We start from the raw sequence: 20,857 nt of genomic DNA, 5'->3' as shown, positions 1-20,857 counted from the left end.
AACAAAGGCGAATGCCAGGCTACTGTGGAAGACAACAGGGCTCATTCCAGCAGGAACGGTAAGGTATACCACTTCTGCAGACCTTGCGCAACTATGCGTCCTGCGATGGGATACCAGAAGCACAGCGCAACAGCTTGCCCTTACAAAGACCCGGAGTTCAGGGCGAAGAACCCAACACAGAAGTCAGCGTGACTACTAGATGCAGAGAACACATATGTAGAGTATGATGGAGGAAGGTCTGTAGGTAACGATTTTCGGACGTTTATTAAAGTAGAATAGGTTACATAACACAGTATAATTTGTGTGTTGGAATAAAGTTCAACATTTTACTATAGAAGCAGACTGTAAACTTGAAAAGTTACACAAAAAAGGTAAATTATATAATACATATTAATAAGTTTAACTAGTGTGTGTGTGTCTGGCTTTTATTGCACTTGAAGATTTTCATTTCCTTATAAGCTCTTTAACCTTAGTTTACCGACTGTCTAAATTTGTGGAAAATTGGTGTATGTGTTGTGCCTAAAAAAGGTGGTTTACCAGTTATGTAAAACAAACAAACAAACAAACAAACAAAACATACCGAAGTTACAGATGTTCCCAGACCAGCCAGCGTCACAAGTGCAGTTCCCCCAGATATGGTTACAGGAGCCGTGGACACAGTTACAGGCACTGTTACAGTTCTCCCCATAGTATCCAGCAGGACAGGCTACAAAACAACAAAATTCAGTCATTCATAATTCAAAAGAAAACATATTACTCTGTCTTGTTTAAAACAAACAAATACGTGTACAGGCACATGTACATCCGAGAACCAACAAATTGAATTGGTGTGGCCTTACATGTAAGGCCACACCAATTCAATTTGTTGGTTCTTGGATTTGCCCCTTCATTTTCTTCTGATTTGCAAAAAAACTAAAAAAAATGCTCATATTTTGCCCCCAACAGTTAAGAAAAGTCCCTTTCTTCCTACTTGTTACAGTTTAATTTTTTTCCATCTATCAATGCATTGGTTTGATTAAAAGTTCAAAATTCATTGTTTAAATTTTAACCCAGCCTTTTGTGTTGACTTCATGGCTCCAGTATCTAAGCACTTGGGGCTATAAAAAAAGGATAATAGGATGCCTAGATCTGTTTTTTTGCCCTTTCGCTTCACATTTTTTTCTAAACAAATCTTAGAACCAACAAATTAAATTGGTGCGGCCTTATACACTTTAATAAATCAAATAAAATAAAATCATGAAGCACCCACCCTCGGAGCAGCGTGGCCCCGCCCAGCCCGCGGTACAGACACAGTTCCCGTTCCAGGGGCGACAGGTCGCGCCGTTCATGCAGTGGTCACATGTCCGCCCGCAGTCCTGCCCCCAGCGCCCTGCTGGACATGCTACAGGAACCAAAAAACAAACAATACAGTTATACTGTCACAGATATTAATTGTTCTAAATAGAAAGGTAACATTTGCAAAGCAAATACATATTTATTTTTTTTAATGTTTACCTTTAAGTTAGCAAATGGTCTGCTCTGTTAATTTTTACTCAAACACATATGTCATTCATATATATGGTGAGACAGGAGTCTAAATCTCTCCTGCTATAAAATTGCAACATGATGTAACCTAACACTAGTTACCATGGTAACAGACAGTCTGGTTCAGGTCATTGACCTTTTTGGTTTGGAGAAGAAGAAGAAGGAGAGGAAACATAGCAAAAACAATATGTTTTCCTTCCATAAACATAATTATTTGCCTGAGGGAATACTCTAATCACTTTCCTCTAAATACTAACTCAGAATCTAAAACTCATGCACGATTGATCATTTATTAAGCATAAATGTCTTGAAGATAGTGGTTCTAACTATTTCAAAAAAATTAAGAAACTCACGTAGCTTGTTTCTATTTCAAATGCTTCAAGACTATATAATGATGATAAAAATGTGCTTAGAAATGTCAACATCAGACAGATTTCCTCGTCCAGAATATTTTTTCTGTTGTTGCTCTAAAATTATTTTTTAAATTGGTAATCAAGAGACTGCAGACCAGCAACATCACTCTGGAACTAACTATACCTCAGTCAGTCAGAGAGGCCCATAGCCTTGTTTACTTTTAAGAGGGCGAGCAAAAAGAATCTGTTGAGCATTTAGGCAGTAGTCTGTCATAACGCCACTGTTTTAATTGTACAGCTAATATTTTGTATGTATTTCATGTAATTTTTGCCTGAGTGTATGATTTGCCTTTTTACCTTAAAGTTTGTACGATTGTTGCATGTAATGTTTGTAATGTGTTAAGCAAAGCAACAGCGGAATTTGCTGCCTAGTGCTCCACATGTATTGCCATCACAAGTTGAATGAAGAAAGAAGCACTGCAGACTTACTCTCTGCACAATCGGCCCCGGTCCACCCCGGCAGACAGGTGCAGGTGCCGTCCACGTGGTTACAGGTGCCGTTCTGACAGCTGCAGGACTGCGAACACCTGTCTCCATAGTAACCATGAGCACAACCTGTACAGGACACGGACAAACTTAATTAAAGGACTGGTGCAACTAAACTTTCTATGCCACAGTCAAGTATTTTTGTCTAATTGTTCTGGAAAAAACTACTAATCTGGAAAAATAAACATATACACAGGTCATAATAAACACAATGTACTAAAAGAAGAGAGTGATTTAGTGATATATCGTTACAAGGTTTCACAAAGCAAATTAGGGGGCAGAAGATGATTTAAAGTTTTGAAGTTTAAAACATGTTAGTTTTCGGTGCAAAAGTGAAATTCAATGTAAAAACACTCAGAACACAAAAGTATGGTGAAAAATCTGGAAAAAAACTGTAATCTTACAACAAACTGCAAGTAGTAGTTGTAAGTAGTAATTTCAATTTAAGGTATTTTTAAAAATGTAATAAGATATTAGTAAGTGTAACGTGCTCGCGATTTGTGTACAAACCTCACAATTCAGCCGTGAGGCTGCGATGGGTTTTGGTTTTCAATAAACAATAAACAACTGATAAGTTTAATAAACAATAAACAATAAAACTACATGTACTTATTACTCACGATCAGAACAGAGAAGCCCAGTGAACCCTGGTGCACAGATGCACTCTCCGGTGGCGGCATCACAGTTGGCGCCGTTCTGACAACGATCAGAACAAACTCCGCTACACATGGGACCAAAACTTCCCGCTGGACAAGCTGAGGGGAAAATGTTTATATGATTATTTTCATCATAAAAACAAGTTATTAATCAAAATATCTGTTACAGTATATACTGTACAGGTTGAAAAAAAGAGTGAATGAAAATTGAATGGATGGATGAATGCAGAATGAATGAGTGAGCAGATGAATGAACAAATCAACGAAATAATGTTAATAAATGTCATTAAATGGATGGATGAATGAATCAAGAAATGAACCTAATACTCATTTGAATGCTCAAATGGCTGAATAGTATGAATGAATGAATGAATGAATGAGGAACAAAATTGATGAAATGAGTGAGCCAAAAGAGTGAATGGTAACTGAGTGAATGAAATTATGTGAATTGAGTAGTACCGGAACTAGGTAATTGAATAAATGAACAAATGAGTGAAAAATGGATGATCATAACAACCAATCATCATCGCTGTCCGTACCTGTCTGACACCTGTCTCCCATGAAGCCAGGTGCACACTCGCAGGTGCCCTGGGTGGCGTGGCAGGTGCCACTGTTCTCGCAGGTGCAGGTTTGGGCACAGTTCGCGCCCCACCTGTCAGGTGCGCAGTTGGAGTCACAGCGCTCACCTGGAACCAAACAACAGGTTTGTTTGTTTGTTTGTTTGTTTGTTTGTTTGTTTGTTTGTTTGTTTGAGGAACCTACAATTACATGAACATGTTGTTACAATATAACCACTACTCTTCCTGGAGTCCTCTTACATACATTGTAAAATACAAACATTGTAAACTACTATTTAGTACATTTACTTCTAACTATTTTGAAAACAAAACATATCTTCAAGTTGTCAACATTTGCCTGATATGATGAAAATACAATAAATGTCATTAAAGTAACTTTGCACATCTAACATCTATCGATAAGCTCATTAAACATTACATAAAAAAATGTAGATAAAAATAAACCAGTCTACCCATTAGTAAGTACTGTTACTTACAGTATGAATTTTAATACCTAACCCAGCATAATTATCTTAACAGTGACAACATCATTGTGCTCTGTAAGCTCAATCATTGGGTGCACAAGAGAGCATAATGAACCCAGAATTTCAAGCCTGATTGTGGACTTTTGGCTTGCAACATTTTATTCACAGTACATTTCCCACTAACATTTATTTCCTTAGGGTATCATATCTGCCTGTTGGAAAAACAAATCTCTAGAGCTGATCTTCAGATTGTCAGGCAGACTAATCTGTGACGAAATATATCTAACTGGGTCAACTTAATCCCTTACATCACAATGTAGAAAATTACTTGCATAATATGTATTTGGGTGACAGTAATGTATATCATACATTGTATAGACACATCATCATCACCATAACTGCATGAGAGCTCAGTGATAGTAGCAGCAGTCAGAAAGGAAAGGAAAGGTCTCCCGTGCCCTTGTGCAGAGCGTAGGGTGGTGCCCATCTCTATTTCCGTAGCCCTTGGGCGACACACAGTTGTGCAAGGCACTACAGCAGGGGGCTCCGCTGGTAGTGCTGTGTGTTTGTCAATGACCTTCCCACACTCTTTCTCATATGTGCTGAGTGCTAAGCAGAGAAAGAAGTGTGTGTACTACCATTTTTAAAGTCTTTGGTATGACCCGGCCGGGGTTTGAACTCACAACATCCCGGTTACAAAAGCGAGCACTCTACCAATTGAGCTATTGCACCAGTGCAGTCAGGATGGGATGGCAAAATGCACTAACTGTGCTTTTGGTGTTCAGTCATCTACTCTCTACACTTGGTGGAGTTCCAAACTGTCCTGCCTGCTGTCTTACTGAACGATCCTTGGGATTCGGACGAGCGCCTTTGAATCTTCGTTGCCGCTGTCCGGATATACGCGGGAAAGCGTCACCGTGCAGCTGGGTTGGTTATAACGGAGAAGCGTACAACTTCCCCGTGTGTCTGGATGTCATACCAACTGACTTCCATAAAGACACTCTCGCTATCTTTATCAAGCATCTACATTCGTCAACTGTCATGGCGCGGTCTTTCCCCGACTCTTCACAGCTGCAGAACCTTCACATCCGGGAGTCGAATGTCTCCACGATCCAGCCCGGGGTGTTCCAGGGTCTCCAGTTGGTGGAAAACCTCTACCTTACAGACAATCTTATCTTCTGTCTAGGTATGTGACTTCAGGCCTTGAAATACTTTTTTTTCTGCATATCTGCACTGGTGCACTACATGTAGTATTGAAAATCACCTGTACCAGACAAATTACCTGTACAATGTACCACATAAATTTTACCTGCAGTGCTCAGCATATGAATCACACTAAAACTGCTCAGAATCCACCACTGCCGTTATTGTTCTAACTTATACTTTATAGGTGAATGCAGCAGTGAATGCAGCATACACATGTATATAATATATAATTTTTTTATACATAACCTGAACCAGTGCAGCTTGTGTGCAGGTAGACATCAAAAATACATTGCACAGCCCGAATTTTTCTTTTTTTTTTTGTGGCCCTGAAATCAAATTGGATGCCTTTGAAAGGCTTGAACACCATCATGATGGAATAAATTTGTACATGTCGGTGTCATTATAGTAGATACTAGATAGTAACGGTAACTTTGTACTGCTGCAATAAATGTGACTCAGAGCATTTACCTGACACTACTGAGGTATTCATAGTATACATTTTGTTTTTTTCCAGAACCTGATACCTTCCTTGGGCTCCTGAGTCTCAGAAACCTGTACATCAACAAGAACCAAATATCCTTCATATCCCAGCACGCATTTCGGGGGCTACCCGCCCTTGCCGACCTGTCATTGGCTGAGAATCAGCTGCGTTCCATGCCCGTCGACGCCCTTCTGATGCCGAAATCACTCAGGTTTGCGACTCTCACCCGAAACCACATCACTACGGTCGACCATTGTATTATGCGACTGGCGCGAAACCAGTCCTTTCACCTCATGATGAACGAAAACCGGCTGAACTGCGGCAAGAATCTCACATGGTTCATTTGTAACTTGCCCCCCCACGTGTCCTACAAGGACCTGACATGTGCCTCCCCCCCTGAACTCAGTGGAACGCTCCTGACCAGCTTCAGGAAGGTTTTGATTGAGTTTGGTGGATGCGACCAATCAGATACATCCGTTACAACAGCCACTCTCACACACACAGGCACTGTTACCACGACTACTACTAAAGCCACCCATACCCTGTCAATCATTCTAACAGGGGAACCAATCACAAGCCAGGATGACAATAATCTGATTGCCTTGATCACTGCTGTCGCTGTGCCGCTCGCCACTGTGCTGACCTTCACAGCAATCTTTGTTATCAAGAACAACTATTGCGGTTTGGCCCGTCAAAACGTACATGTGCCTGGCAGGGTTGACAAGGGAGACTCGAGTGAAGTACAAGACTCAACTGCAAGCAGACAACCAAATTCCGTCCAGGCAACTGAAAACGACTGTACCATCCAGCCATATGCCGTAACCTACGCTGATGTGACAGGGGATGGGGAAAATTCAGGCGAGCCTCAGGTTTACGCAATGACAAGTTTGCAACACCCAGGGCCATCTACAGTGACCCACCATGAAGACCCAGGGCCACAGCTTTGGCCGTATTCTGTGACCCACGATGAAAACCACTTAGAACCTGGGCTGCCTTATTCAGTAACCCACCATGAAGACCCAGGGCCACAGCTTCAGCCATATGCAGTGACCCATGATGAAGACCCAGGGCCACAGCTTCAGTCTTATTCAGTAACCCAAGATGAAGACCCAGGGCCACAGCTTCAGCCTTATTCAGTGACCCACGATGAAGACCCAGGACCACAGCTTCAGCCATATTCAGTGACCCATTATGAAGACCCAGGGCCACAGCTTTAGCCATATGCAGTGACCCACGATGAAGACCCAGGGCCACAGCTTCAGCCATATGCAGTGACCCATGATGAAGACCCAGGGCCACAGCTTCAGCCATATTCAGTGACCAGTGATGGCACACTCTTTGCAGACTCAGTGGACACTAGTTTAAGAAACTCTGGACACAAAATTAAGAAACTCTGGATGCCAGAAGCATATCTATTGTGTAATTTACTTATCTTTGCATTATGTGTATAATTATATAGATTTTGCATTATATATACATATAAATTTTATGTATGTAACAGTTATGTATATAATACAAAGATTCTTTATTGACACAACAAAAAAGTACAGAGACTTTTGTATGGTCTTCTACAACTTAATATGACAGGTTATACATGTACATCATTTAAAAAAACAAATTATTGCCACCAAAAGGAGACAATCATCAAACAATCAGTTTGACAGTCAAACCATGATGAAACCATGATCAAATAACCTAATTAAGCGTATTTTGCAGTAATTATTACCTCTCCAGCCGTCCACACAGACACACTGTCCAGTGAGCTGGTGACAGCCGCTGGCGTGGACAGAGCAGTCACAGCGCATCGCACAGTCCTGTCCATACGTCATGTTCTATAGTGGACAACACAACAATTAAATTTAAAAATTGGTTGCACAAAAAATATTTTAGGTGCAAAATATAAGATAAAATAAGTAGAATGTCTGCATTTAACTATTAATTATGTTTCATTTCAAGAAAAGTACTATTATAATAATAACAAAGATTGTATTATTTTTTCTGACACTTAGATGATAAGAATATGCTGTAACTACTTTACATTACATATGTTAAACAGTAGAAAATATTTGAAAAAAAATTGGGTGCACAGCTCCAAATTTGAGTGCACTAAGGTGCACATGCACAAAGTATTTCGAGCCAGGGACATATAATTTACTGTAACTGTCAATTTCATTCAAGGAAATACCTATGTATGTAAGATTCAGTTCAGATCTGTAGTTTTGTTAAAGGTTAAGGTCAAGCTTCCAAAAGCCAATAAAGCATTTTAGAGGCTGTATAGGGTTGCCATCCAAGTTGTGTGAAAGGCATTATATTTTGAAATTTAGTAGACATTGTATAGACGACTTATGATTTATTTTATAATATATGAATTGACTTTTAAAAATTTTTTTCCAAGATTTAGGTTTCTGACCTCAGTGTATCAAACTGGAACTGTAATCACTATAGTGATGGTTAATAAATAACTTAAGCCTTAAACGTCCTAACTTTCATGGTTCGTTGGTCAAACCTTACCCGTGCAATCACATTCAACCTTTTATAGTGCTAAATTGATGCGGGGTTTACAATCACATAGGTCATGATACATATAACATATTTGCTCCACACACTTTTGTGGAATTGTCGCAAGGGTCTGTGCGGCTGCCATTCGGCGCCACCAAGTGACCTCAATACGACTTTCCCCAACCGAAGTTAGGTACCCATTCACACCTGGGTGGAGTGAGGAAAGTCGTGTTAAGTGCCTTTCCCAAGGGCACAACATCGGGGCGCATGTCCCGGGTACAACTCGGGATCGAACCTGGGTCTCGCCGTATCATAGTCAAACACTTTACCACTACGCCACCCAACACCACGCCTTCATTTCTAGCCTGACTAAGACTAACCTGGCACGGTACACCACATGTCCTCCCGGTGAATCCAGGCCTGCAGGTACAGGTACCGTTGGCAGGGTTACACCAACTCTCGTTCTCACATTCACAGCTGGAGTTACAGCGAAGACCATACGTTCCCCTGGGACAGGGCTCGCTGCAACGGTATCCTGTCCAACCTGTGGTGGTGAACACAAATACTCTCTGTTAGTAACCCATGTACGGGTAACAAACACTTCTAAACCTACCCACATACCAAAACAACCTGATCACAGTCCATCCATGGCTTCTTGAGTTTTGTAGGGCAAAATAGAAATACAGTCAGATGCACAGTCACACACAATTAATACACAAATCAACACTACCATTACATAGTATTAACAATTTATCCTTATTCTGTAAAATCCTATGTTTGAATATAGACTTAGTCTTGTAGAAATATCATCATGATGATGATAAATCATAATTATTATGATAATTAATCAAATAATAAATGTGTCACCCTTACCTCTGAAATTTCTCTATACCAGGGATAACAACCCAACAACCAGCCAGTTAGCAAACCAACCAACCAACCAACCAACCTACAGTCTAACAAACCAACCAACCAACCAATCGACAAGGTATTAAACCAAGAAACCACCAGTCTTGTCCAAACTTGAAAGGACCCAAAAACCCAAACCTCAATCCAGTGTATGTTTCTTACCTGGAAGGCATGAGCCTCCACAGAACTGGCCCTCATTGCCTTTGTTTGAGGAGATATTGAGTATTACTAACATAGACATTCACCCTACAGTAAGAAGTAAAGGCTTTGAAATGTCATCTGAGGGAAAATCTGAGGGAAAAATGATTACTAAAGAACCAAATTCCCATGGATATGGCCAACACAGTCACACAGTGTCCCACTACACAGGAATTTTTAATTAATTTAGTATTAAGTAAACATACATGTACATCAGTCCTTTTCCCATTTGATTAACCTTCACCCTACTAAGATAACTTTTCAGCAAAAGGGTAAAAGCCAACTGACAGACCAGCAAAATTTCCTAGAGACCACATGCAAACCTTAACAACCAACCATGGCCTTTTAAAAGCACTTACCATGCTGTGCAAGCAAGCAGGTACCATCCATGGCTTAAAGCTTTCTTGCAATCTACTGGCTTAACTCAATAACCAAGCAGCTAACCAAGCAACTAACCAAACAGCCAACTAACCAACAGTACTGCTATACTTGCTGTATGGCAGCTAGTCAGCAAAACATACTGCGCCTCTGCGAAACTCTGATTTTTTCAGTTTTCGTTGAATGTTTGGACAACGTTGCATCAGAATTTTTCCTGTTGCAGACAATATTTTTTCCAACACAACATTTGGAAACTACAGATGGGATGTTTAACCTCATATGGTGCAAATAGGACTGCCTGTACCTGTGGGTCTAAATGCGAAGACATTGTACATTTCCTTTTGCACTGCCCTGTGTACAACCTGCATAGAGTGACCCTTCTCAGCAACCTACAGAGCCTAGTAGGCTCTACTTTTGACTTGCGCAACTTGTCTGACCAAGCCAGTATTAATCTTTTACTGAGGGGTTCGCCCCTTTTACGTCTTGAAGTTAACAAAAAAATTCTGATTCTTACTCAAACCTTTATACTTAATACCCAACGATTTACAGTTGCCTAATGATTTATATTGCCGTTAGTCTTGTATATACGAACGCTCATTTGTTGTTTTGTCATTGTCATACCTGTAATTTGTATTCTATGTCAGGGGTGTGATTAATATTAGCTTCGGCTAGAGTTTCCACCTCTGTGTCTTGTACCATGTCTTGTACTTTGTTGTTTTAATAAATAAAAAATAAAAAAAATAGGACGATCACCTTATATGAGACAGGTGCTTTGCATAATACATAATGGGCTTCGCGCAGGTGCAGTACATTCTGCTGACATGCTCTGTATAGCCATGCTGACAATCAGTATAGGTCTAAACAGTGTCTTACCTGGTAGACAGGAACATGTGCCGTCTATGGGTGAACATGTTCCACCGTTCTCACAGGAACAACTCTCCGCACACCCTGACCCGTAACGACCTTCTGGGCATGTCTCATTACACCTGCGGGGGGGGGGGGTGACGGGGTAAAATTTACATTATGCACATTATACATAAGGCATCCAATGCGATTTCAGGGCAGCAAAACTGAAAATATTCTGAATAAGGAAATCTTTGACACATACTGCTTCACATTACCACATTTAAGTCAGCATTTCATATTTAAGGCATTTTAAAACTGCAGAAACAAGCCCCAAGATGAGTCCTTTATTTTCTGGGTGGTACCCTAAAAATTAGCCAAGGACCCTTCCAGTAATGATTTTCATCAGAATTTAGGGTATTTTTGCTCCATGAGGGTCAATATACATTGGGATAGTGTGGTTTCAACTCAGTATGTAGATAAGTGACTAGAATATAGGCTTTGAAAAATCGGGTTTTCAAGCCCTAAAACTACACTGGATGCCTTTAACAATAAATATTCTTTTGAACATGTAGCACATGACCCATTCATTCAGTGTGATATACAATTAATTTTTCTTCCCACGCATATTACATGTGGTCTTAACTAAATTACTTCTCATTCAAAAGTTATGTAAATTAAATTACTGCATTCTTTTCATGATTTTGTTTACTTGTGTGTCTATAATACAGGGCTGCATTAAAAAGCAGTGCCATTACTGCATGGGTCACCCAAATTTGACGAAATAAAAATAGAATAAAATTTAAAGCTGTGTAAAAGCAGTGTAACATGCGGCTAAAACTTGTGCAAAAGCCGTATAAATCACATGCACTAAAGTTCACATAACCACACATGATTATGCAAAAATCTACATATTGTGTCATGTGTTTTCCACCAAAAATTAACATGATCTAAATGAGACTTTTCCATGCATTTTAATCCAGAAATTTGAGTTTTTTTATCGTAGTTTGCTCGCTTGTAGATGGGAAGCTATCAAGATCTATACTATCATGAAAGGTCATCTGTGTTGGTAGTTACATGATTGTTTAAAGTTAAAACTTTTGGTCCAACACAAAAAATTCTCTCACCTAGAGCTCATCCACATAGAGTCACCCGGACATTTTGCTTCACTTGACACTGTAAGGATTTTAGACACTGAACAAGACTATTTCTTGAGAGGGGTGAAGGAAGCCATTTACATCAGGGCCCATCACCCTACACTGAACCGTGACGGGGGCCGACATTGTGTACCAGATACCTTTGACCCAGTGTTGACGTCACACTTCAAGGAAGCCACGTGACAAGCCTCACTGGGTCAGTCTACTGAGGAAGACCAGAGTGACTGGTCGAAAGCTCTATTTGAGAGAACTTTTTGTGTTGGACCAAAAGTTTTAACTTTAAACAAGATCTATACTGTACACCACATACTTGCTCCCGGTGTATCCTGCAGGACAGAGGCAGTGTCCGTCCAGTGGGTCACAGTGGCTGCCGGCACAGTCACACACGTCCGTGCACCCCTTCCCCCAGAACCCCTCCGCACACATGGTGTCACAGTTCACCCCTCCCCACCCAGCACGGCACTCACAGTGCCCTCCCCACGGGTGACACCTGGGGGAACACAACAGTATAACGTCAGTAAGAACAGTTCTCTCACAGTTAGACAGGGCAGACAATACTTATTTTCACTTGAGTTTAGTGGGGAAAGTTGACTTAAGTGTCTTTCCCAAGGGCACAAGATTGGTGGCATGTAAGGACTTGAAAATAATTTTTGAGAAAAGGTGCACTGGTGCACCAAACCTAAAAACTTGGGTGCATAAAAAATTGTTTGAGTGCACCATATAAAATAAAATAGAAAATAAGTAGAATGTCAGCAAAAACTAATCATGTTTCATTTCTAAAGAAAAGTACTACAATAATCATTTTTCTGCATTTTGGATGTTAAGAATATGCTTCATACTACAGTAACTATACATTTAACATCTTTACATATGTAAGCCTCATAATGAAAATATTTGGGTGCACCAGTGCACCAACAGAAAGAAATTGGGTGCACAGCTCCAAATTTGGGTGCACTCATCCAGTATTTCAAGCCCTGATACATGTAGCTTATATCAAAGCATTCTGCAACAAATGCTATACAGATCATGAGTGATAAGAAGAAGTATTGAATGAGTGAGTACTTGTACATGTAGGATATGACTGTAACCCACCTTTCAGTGTTGTCCTTGTTACAGTGACATGGGATACAGTAGGGCCAGTGGAACTCATCCGTGTAGTGTTCAGAATCATACTCAGGAGGGTTGTAGGGACAAACTGAAAACACAAACAAAATTCATATCAATATCACTAGTTCTTATTTGATGATACACAAAAGCCACCTTCTATAGAAACAGGGCTTCAATTACTACTTTGTACATATACATGTAAATTGGACGTACGCATCATTTTTCACTGCACTCGCACCTGAGTCCAAGTACCTTTACAGACTGTTATAGACGGAAGGGTAAAAAGGTAATAAGGTACCGAGATCATAACAGTCTGTCAGTTACTCAAGCAGCTGGATAGTTTTGAAAATGATTAGTATTTGTTTAAAGTAAAATCTTTTGATCCAACGCTAGTGATTCTAGAGCTTTTGACCAGTTACCCTGGTCTTCCTCAGTAAACTGACCCAGAGAAACTTGTCACATGGCTTCTCTGAAGTGAAAACTATTCTTTGTGTTGGATCAAAAGTTTTAACTGTAAAGTTGAAACTAGTTGAACACAGATGAACTTTCATGATAGTACATATGACGAGACATAGATGACTTACTGTTTCCCTGACACTTGCTGCCATGCCAGCCCAGGGTACAGAGACACTGTCCTCCACTGGTGCAGGTCCCTTCATTCTGACAGTTACATGTCTGAGCACAGTCTGCACCATAGCTGCCTACTGCACACTCCTCTTCACAACTGGAAAGACACAAACAAGGATAACATAAACTGCTTTTACCTTTTGTTATGTTTACCTTCACAGAAGGAAAGCATTTGCTCTGTTTCCTCTTCTTCTTCTCGAAATCAATTAAGTCAATGACCTGAACCAGACATCTGTCACCATGGTAACTAGTGTTAGCTTACATCATGTTGCAACTTTATAGCAGGAGGGATTTAGACTCCTGTCTGACCATATATCTGAATGTGTTTCAGTAAGAATTAACAGAGCAGACCATATGTGAAAAACAAGGTAAACATTATGCATTTCTTTGCAAATGTTACCTTTCTAGTCTTTATTTGGCTTTATTTTGGTGCCCTTTAGCCAAAACTGATCCTGATTTCATGGCACAAGGTCCCTATCGGTTTTGCTGTTATGCATGTTTGTCACAAATTTTGTTGTCCCATGATTTTCCATTTCTATTTTGAAATTAATAAAAAGAAAGAAATTTTAAAAAAAGCTTATTTTGCTTACTTGTCTCCAATGTAGCCGGCCAGGCAGCTGCACTCTCCCGTTGCAGGATCGCAGGAGCCGCCATGATGACACAGACAGGCCGACGCACAGTGGGCTCCGTAGGTACCCGGGTCACAGGCTTCACCACACACATCACCCTGAAGTACAAACAAGTCAACTTCAGGTAAGAAATTGGTAACAAAACTAGAGAAGTAACATTTGCAAAGCAAATGCATAATGTTTACCTTCAGTCATGGTCTGCCCTGTTAATTTTTACTCAAACACATTCACACATGGTACATGTACATGTACTACGAGTATATGGTGACAGGAATAGAGCAGACCATGAAATTGCAACATTATGTAACCCAACACCAGTCACCATAGTGACAGACATCAACAAATCATGTGTGTGTTTGGATGGTGTTCAGCACCAAGGACAGGCATGTTCACTTGTGTGTGGATGGTGTTCAGCACTAAGGACAGGCATGTTCACCTGTGTGTGGATGGTGTTCAGTATCAATGACAGGCATGTTCACCTGTGTGTGGATGGTGTTCAGCACCAAGGACAGGTATGTTCACCTGTGTGTGGATGGTGTTCAGCACCAAGGACAGGCATGTTCACCTGTATGTGGAGTGTTCAGCACCAAGGACAAATCAAGAGCATGGAATGAACCTACCTTGAAGCCTGGAGCACATGTACATGCTCCGTTACTGTCACAAGTCCCTCCATTCAGGCACGGACACCCAAGACAGCCATTGGGGTCCTCGCATTCCTGATCACACCTGAGAACAGAAACTCAGATATCATTCTTGCTGTCATATACCTTCTATATTTGTTTAGCATCATTATGTATAAGATATTTTACCTACCTACCTACCTAAGATATTTTAGCTGGTGCTGAAAGGCGGTTATACCGGCTATACAGATACAGAAGCTGGTGTGTTATGCTGAAAGGTGGTTATACCAGCTATACAGATACAGAAGCTGGTGTGTTATGCTGAAAGGCGGTTATACCGGCTATACAGATACAGAAGCTGGTGTGTTATGCTGAAAGGTGGTTATACAGGCTATACAGATACAGAAGCTGGTGTGTTATGCTGAAAGGCGGTTATACCGGCTATACAGATACAGAAGCTGGTGTGTTTTGCTGAAAGGTGGTTATACAGGCTATACAGATACAGAAGCTGGTGTGTTATGCTGAAAGGTGGCTATACCGGCTATACAGATACAGAAGCTGGTGTGTTATGCTGAAAGGTGGTTATACCGGCTATACAGATACAGATATTTTTGGTGATTTGTACTACTTGTTCTTGTTGAGGTCTCATCAACGTGAGTAGCCTGTGCCATCCTTCCTTCATATACAATCAAACATCCAACGACAATGTTGAAAAATCAGGGTTTTGCACAGGCACAGTACGTTTTGCCGACATGCTGGGGTCTTCAACTGTGCACACAGTTGAAACTGTGAGTTAGGCCACACCAATTTAATTTCTTGGTTAACGGATTCGCCCGCTTCATTTTTTTCTGATTTGAATAAAAATAAAAATTCAGAATCAACTGCAAAATGCTCATATTTTGCCCTGAACAGTTGATACAGTAATTCCATCTTTCAATGCAGTGGTATCATTAAAAGTTCAAAATTCATTGTTTAAATTTTGAACCAGCCTGGTGTGTTGACTTCATGGCTCCTATCGTACCATTTTGGGCCATAATAGGATGCCTAGGCCTGTTTTTATTTTTATTTTCATTTGGCCCCCCCGCTCCATTATTTTTCTAGAAAAATCCGTTAACCAAGAAATTAAATTGGTGTGGCCTTAGCTTATTGCACTAACCTGGGCCCTGTGTAGCCATTGTTACATCGGCACTCTCCTGTGATGTGGTAACAATCGCCGTTCACACATGTACACTGGTTATCACAGGACATGCCGTAGGAACCCTCCTGAAACAAACAGATAAAAACACTGTCAGTGCACTGTATCATGTATGTCAAGCAACAGTTTACCCACATGTGGGGTAAACACAAATGCTATCTGACTGGGCTGCAGTACAAAATTGGCAGCATTTCTGTGTACCAGGCAAACACACCAAAAACGTACAGAGGTGAAGAAAAATCTTGTCAACAACAGACTTTTTTAATTTACTTCATGGTTCATCATAAAACAAGGCTCATGAGAGCCACTCAAAATGTTTTGGGTTACTGTACAGCCAGAGAGGACAGATGTTTGTTGACCTTAGACTTGAAAAGTTTAAGGTTATACCCATATGGGAAACAATCACGTGGTAGCTTATTCCACACAGATAGTGATGTTGTTCTAGGAAAGAAGCTTTCAGCGTGGAACTTCCTCCTAAGAGGTGGTGAATGGAGGAAGAAAGGGTGATTTGCTTCAGTGATTAGTGGCAAGACGTGTCCTTGCTGAGAATGTTCGAAGTGGGGGCACTAGCAAGGACAATAGCGAGTTAAGTTCTGCAGAGCATTTGCTGTGAAAACAACACCAGGCTTGCAACATTACGCCTATGTGAGAGTGGCTGTAGGGTGGCAAACAAGTCACTTCCAACAAGATTTTGCAAGGTTTTGTAAGACTTACAATTACATTCTACTTGAGACTATTCAGAAGGAAGGTTTTAAACAGTACTTACAGGACATGTGTTCTCACAGCGAGTCCCTGTGTAGCCAGGTGGACAGAAACAATGGCTGTCATCTCCCCCACATGTCCCTCCGTTCTGACATTCACAACTCAGCTCACAGTTAGACCCATAGTGCTGACCATCACAACCTAAAAACAAGAAATCAGAGATTTTAGACTTCTTAATAAGCTCATGTATTTTTAATTTTAAAGTCTACCCAATTTCCTGTGTCTGACCTTTTAACCTCTCAATTTGTCATTCAGGATTCAGTTCAGTTCAGTTTATTTCGCACTTTAAAACAAAATATAACAATACAAATACAAGAAAATATAAATGAAATGTAACAGTGCAGGGAGGCCAGAAGCATAAAATGCTTATGAGCAGGCCTCCCTTCATAACGTGATTAATAATTCAAATAAATCGGATAAATAAGAAATAACTTAGGTAACGGGTAAATGAAACAAAACAATTAAATACAATACGATACAATACTATCTACAATAGTGAAAAGTAGAAATGAAAAGTAGTAAACAAGGAAATATAAACAAAAATTAGGAATGTGTGGTCTTATTTATGAAAGCTACTTTAGTATGATTTTTGAAAATGGTGACGGAGGGACTAATTTGTAAAGTTCTACTTAGGTTGTTCCAAATTGTTGGGCCCCTGTACGTGATTGTAAATTGACGTAGATTCGATTTGAATTCGCATTGGATGGCCTTAAATCATTGCATTGCAGGATACAAAAATGTTCCCTTTTTACAGTTTGTTTTGGGTTTTGGTAGCATAAAACTTACATTGGAAGAGGAACTTGACTTTTGACTTTCTGTCATTATGTCTGTCAATCTATTAAACCTTCTCCCCGCTAAGATAGCTTTTAGCTATAGGGACAGTGGAGATATAGGCATGAAACAGAGTGACTTACGGCATTGCTGTCCCACGTATCCATCGTCACAGGTGCAGACATCAGGTGCAGTACAGGTGCCGTGGACGCACATGTAACAGGAGGCTGCATACATAACATGAGTTGATATAAATAAACTATTGAGGATCCACGGTTTTGTATTCCCTTTTTTTATTTACAATTCAACATAGACAATACAAATCATGGTGGTGAGGTAGTCTTACTAGCTGTAGCTAATTTTAGGCTCACCACCAAACATACAAGAAAACAATAACAAAATACATGACAAGAAACAACAGAGAACAGCAAATGGGAGGAAATGGATCAATAAGTAGGTTTTGTAGGTTATGTAGGAGTTAATCTAATACAAACCGTTTTGTATCAATAACGCAAGTTTGGGTGATCGTCAAAATGTTATGTGCAGTTTGTATCTGGGTGTAAATCGGGTGATCCTCTAAGTAAAATGTTACATATTCCCTATTTAACACCGCTATTCCATTTCAAGATCAGAAGACACTGTGAAATGTGTTCTTTGAAGGGTAACTTACAATTTAAGAACACTAAGAATTGAGACTGTGTTACTTACGTTCACAACTGTCCCCATCTTGGAAGTACCCAGGACAGCAGGCGCGTTTGTTCACAATCGTACTCTTCACCACGCTTCTGTAAGCCTGTCGATACGCCGTTCTGTGAAAAGCAAAGCAGCAAGATTACAATATTGTAATTTTCATGACAGGTTATGCTATTTTCTCACACACCCCGAACTTGAGGGCTGTCCTTGGTGCTGAACATAACATATTTTTGCTCACATACATCACTTTGCTAGGAAATGGAAGAACTGAAATCATTCAGTATCTTACATGCATATAATACTATAGTACATCAGATTCTACAATTCAGGGCTGTGAGCAGTCAGGTAGAAAATACACCTTTTACCATGACTGTAATACCAGTGAGAATAGCACGTCGGCAGAACGTACTGCGCCTGCGCAGAACCCTGTATTTTCACGGTTTTTGATGGATTTTTGGTCAACGTTTCATTAGAATTTTGCCTGTTGCAGAGGATATCTTTTCCGACATAACCTTTGGAAACTACAGACAGGATGTTTACCTTATATGCACGAATATGAGACATTCTGCCGAAGTGCTATGTACAATACATTACGGGTTTCGCGCAGGTGCAGTACGTTCTGCCGACGTGCTAGTGAGAATGACCATAATTAACAATATTACAATTTTTTCATGACTACCGGTATATGAAGGCGTGGGGAAATCCTAAACAGATTTTGTCTTAAACTCCAAAAAAATGCATGGAATCTTTTAACTTGAAAGCCAACCATTGATAAAATAACAATGATAATGCTCTATACCTAATACTAACTTCTAGATAATACTCTACAATTCAATCCTATCAGTAATTGAAGGAAATCATTAATGAGATGTACAGGACTTACTTTGGCTGTTGGAAACAGAGGATCTGCAACAGGCATCGTGTTGTCAAAGTGGTGTACGGCTGGCGGTAGGTTTCAACTACAGTCCTTGATTCCCTGCAGCAAGATCGCAATTTTTTGTTATCTTGTTGTAATGATACTGACAGTTTATATTCATTTATTTCTGCAGTAGTGTTGTTTGGCAAAGAGGAAAGAGGAAAAGTTAGTTACTTTGCAGTTAAAACTGTAACAATTTAATCTGTGAAGTTAGTTTTATTTTTTTAAACAAATTTCCTGTTCATGAATTTGCAGTGGAGTAACTCATCTGATCAGGAAATATTCATACTAGGATTAAATAATTCTAACAGCAAATTCATCACAATAGGAACATAGAATTCCCACAATGCAAGAATAGGTAGATATATAAAAGACTGCTTTAGTATTAGATTTAGAAAAAAAATACCGAAACTCATGATTATATCAAAGACAGACTTAAGCTAGCCCTTGTTGTTTGAGTAATTAGGATTTATTATGGCTTCACCACAAAGGAGTGAGGACATATTACTTTCTCTCATGTTTCTTCTCCTTCTCCTTCTTCTCCTGCCATTTCGTTAAATGGATTCAATTTCTTCATTTTTGGGCCAGAGGGGGATGGATCGATTTTTGGTATGGGGGATGTGGTGAAGCCATTTGCTGCATTTGCTCCCGAGCAAATGTTGGCCTTCCTAGTTCTATGATAAATTTCCTCTACTCACGTGATCCTTCTGGTACAAACATGGGGTCCGTTAGGGTCCAGGAGTGAGGGGTCGGTTGTAGGTGCCATGGTTGTCATGGTACCGTTCGCCTCCCTTCGTACTCTGCCGACCGCCAGTAACTTCCCGTGCACGTTTGCCATGGAAACAGTTACCATGGCAACAAGCAGCAACATCGCGATGCATAGAGACTCCTTCCACCTCATGGCTCTGTCAAGTTGAGATTAAAAATATAACTAGAATTAGAAAGGTAAAATTTTCAAAGCAAAATGCATAATGTTTACCTTCGCTTATGGTCTGCTCTGTTAATTCTAATTCAAACACATTTTACATTTAGGGCATGTAGTGACATTCAGTCTAAATCCTTCCTGCTATAAAATTGCAACATGATGTACCCCAGCACTAGTTACCATGGTGACAGACGTCTGGTACAGGTCATTGACCTTATTGGCTTGGAGAAGAAGAAGAAAAAGAGGAAACAGCACAAAAACAATATGTTTTTCTTCGGTAAACATAAAAACACAATTTTTTCTTGCTCAACATGTACAGCTTCTCTCAACAAAACAATGGATAATACCTTAGAAGCAAATTGTACGAGAATTATTCTTTTATCGATAATCTATTGATGAAACATCCACTTATCATAAGTTATCTAATTTTACAATAAAAATGAGATGAGCCCAAATAAATTATAGAACCTGTGTGGGCTGTTTTTATAATAACGGTACTATTGTATTGTCACATCATTCTAAATTCCTTCACTGACAGATATATATAATTGATGTGTTATGAAATGCTTATTAATAATTCAGATACATGTGAAAGGCACCTCCAGACCCAAAACTGCCCATCCTATGAATAATTTAACAGCTATTGTCTTCAAGCTGACACCTGAGTACTAGTACCTGTCTGCTCCAAGCACAATTATTTTTCAAACTCACTGACTCGGATATTTATGTTAACCGAAGGAAAAACATACTGTTTTTGCTCTGTTTCCTCTTCCGTTCCAAACACATAAGGTCAATGACCTGAACCAGACCCTCTCTGACC

General features: G+C 40.0%; 2 protein-coding genes across 2 annotated transcripts in view; both read right to left on the bottom strand.

Moving 5' to 3' along the window:
* LOC109468714 (multiple epidermal growth factor-like domains protein 11) overlaps positions 1 to 7,636 on the bottom strand; it is a 17,664-nt gene extending 10,028 nt beyond the window's left edge. Inside the window, exons 1-6 of the mRNA XM_019767030.1 lie at positions 7,535 to 7,636; positions 3,619 to 3,765; positions 3,044 to 3,178; positions 2,367 to 2,492; positions 1,250 to 1,381; positions 581 to 706 (exon numbers count right to left, since the gene is read on the bottom strand). Coding sequence (XP_019622589.1) covers positions 581 to 706; positions 1,250 to 1,381; positions 2,367 to 2,492; positions 3,044 to 3,178; positions 3,619 to 3,765; positions 7,535 to 7,613 — 745 coding nt within the window. The 5' untranslated portion in view covers positions 7,614 to 7,636. The remainder of the gene's footprint in view (positions 1 to 580; positions 707 to 1,249; positions 1,382 to 2,366; positions 2,493 to 3,043; positions 3,179 to 3,618; positions 3,766 to 7,534) is intronic.
* Positions 7,637 to 12,071: 4,435 nt separating this feature from the next.
* On the bottom strand, positions 12,072 to 20,013 carry LOC109468334 (multiple epidermal growth factor-like domains protein 10). The gene is made up of 10 exons (XM_019766583.1): positions 19,811 to 20,013; positions 18,212 to 18,312; positions 17,647 to 17,730; positions 16,737 to 16,873; positions 15,932 to 16,038; positions 14,776 to 14,881; positions 14,117 to 14,253; positions 13,484 to 13,623; positions 12,885 to 12,987; positions 12,072 to 12,282 (listed from the first exon to the last, which is right to left on the bottom strand). The coding sequence occupies exons 1-10, from the start codon at positions 20,011 to 20,013 to the stop codon at positions 12,072 to 12,074; spliced, it is 1,329 nt and encodes a 442-aa protein (XP_019622142.1).
* Between the last annotated feature and the right edge of the window lie 844 nt (positions 20,014 to 20,857).

This window comes from Branchiostoma belcheri, unplaced genomic scaffold (assembly GCF_001625305.1).
Source record: "Branchiostoma belcheri isolate BF01 breed outbred unplaced genomic scaffold, Haploidv18h27 scaffold2, whole genome shotgun sequence".
NCBI classification, from domain to species: domain Eukaryota; kingdom Metazoa; phylum Chordata; class Leptocardii; order Amphioxiformes; family Branchiostomatidae; genus Branchiostoma; species Branchiostoma belcheri.
The sequence above is the reverse complement of the archived record's forward strand: the minus strand, read 5'-3'. Positions and strand labels throughout refer to the sequence as shown.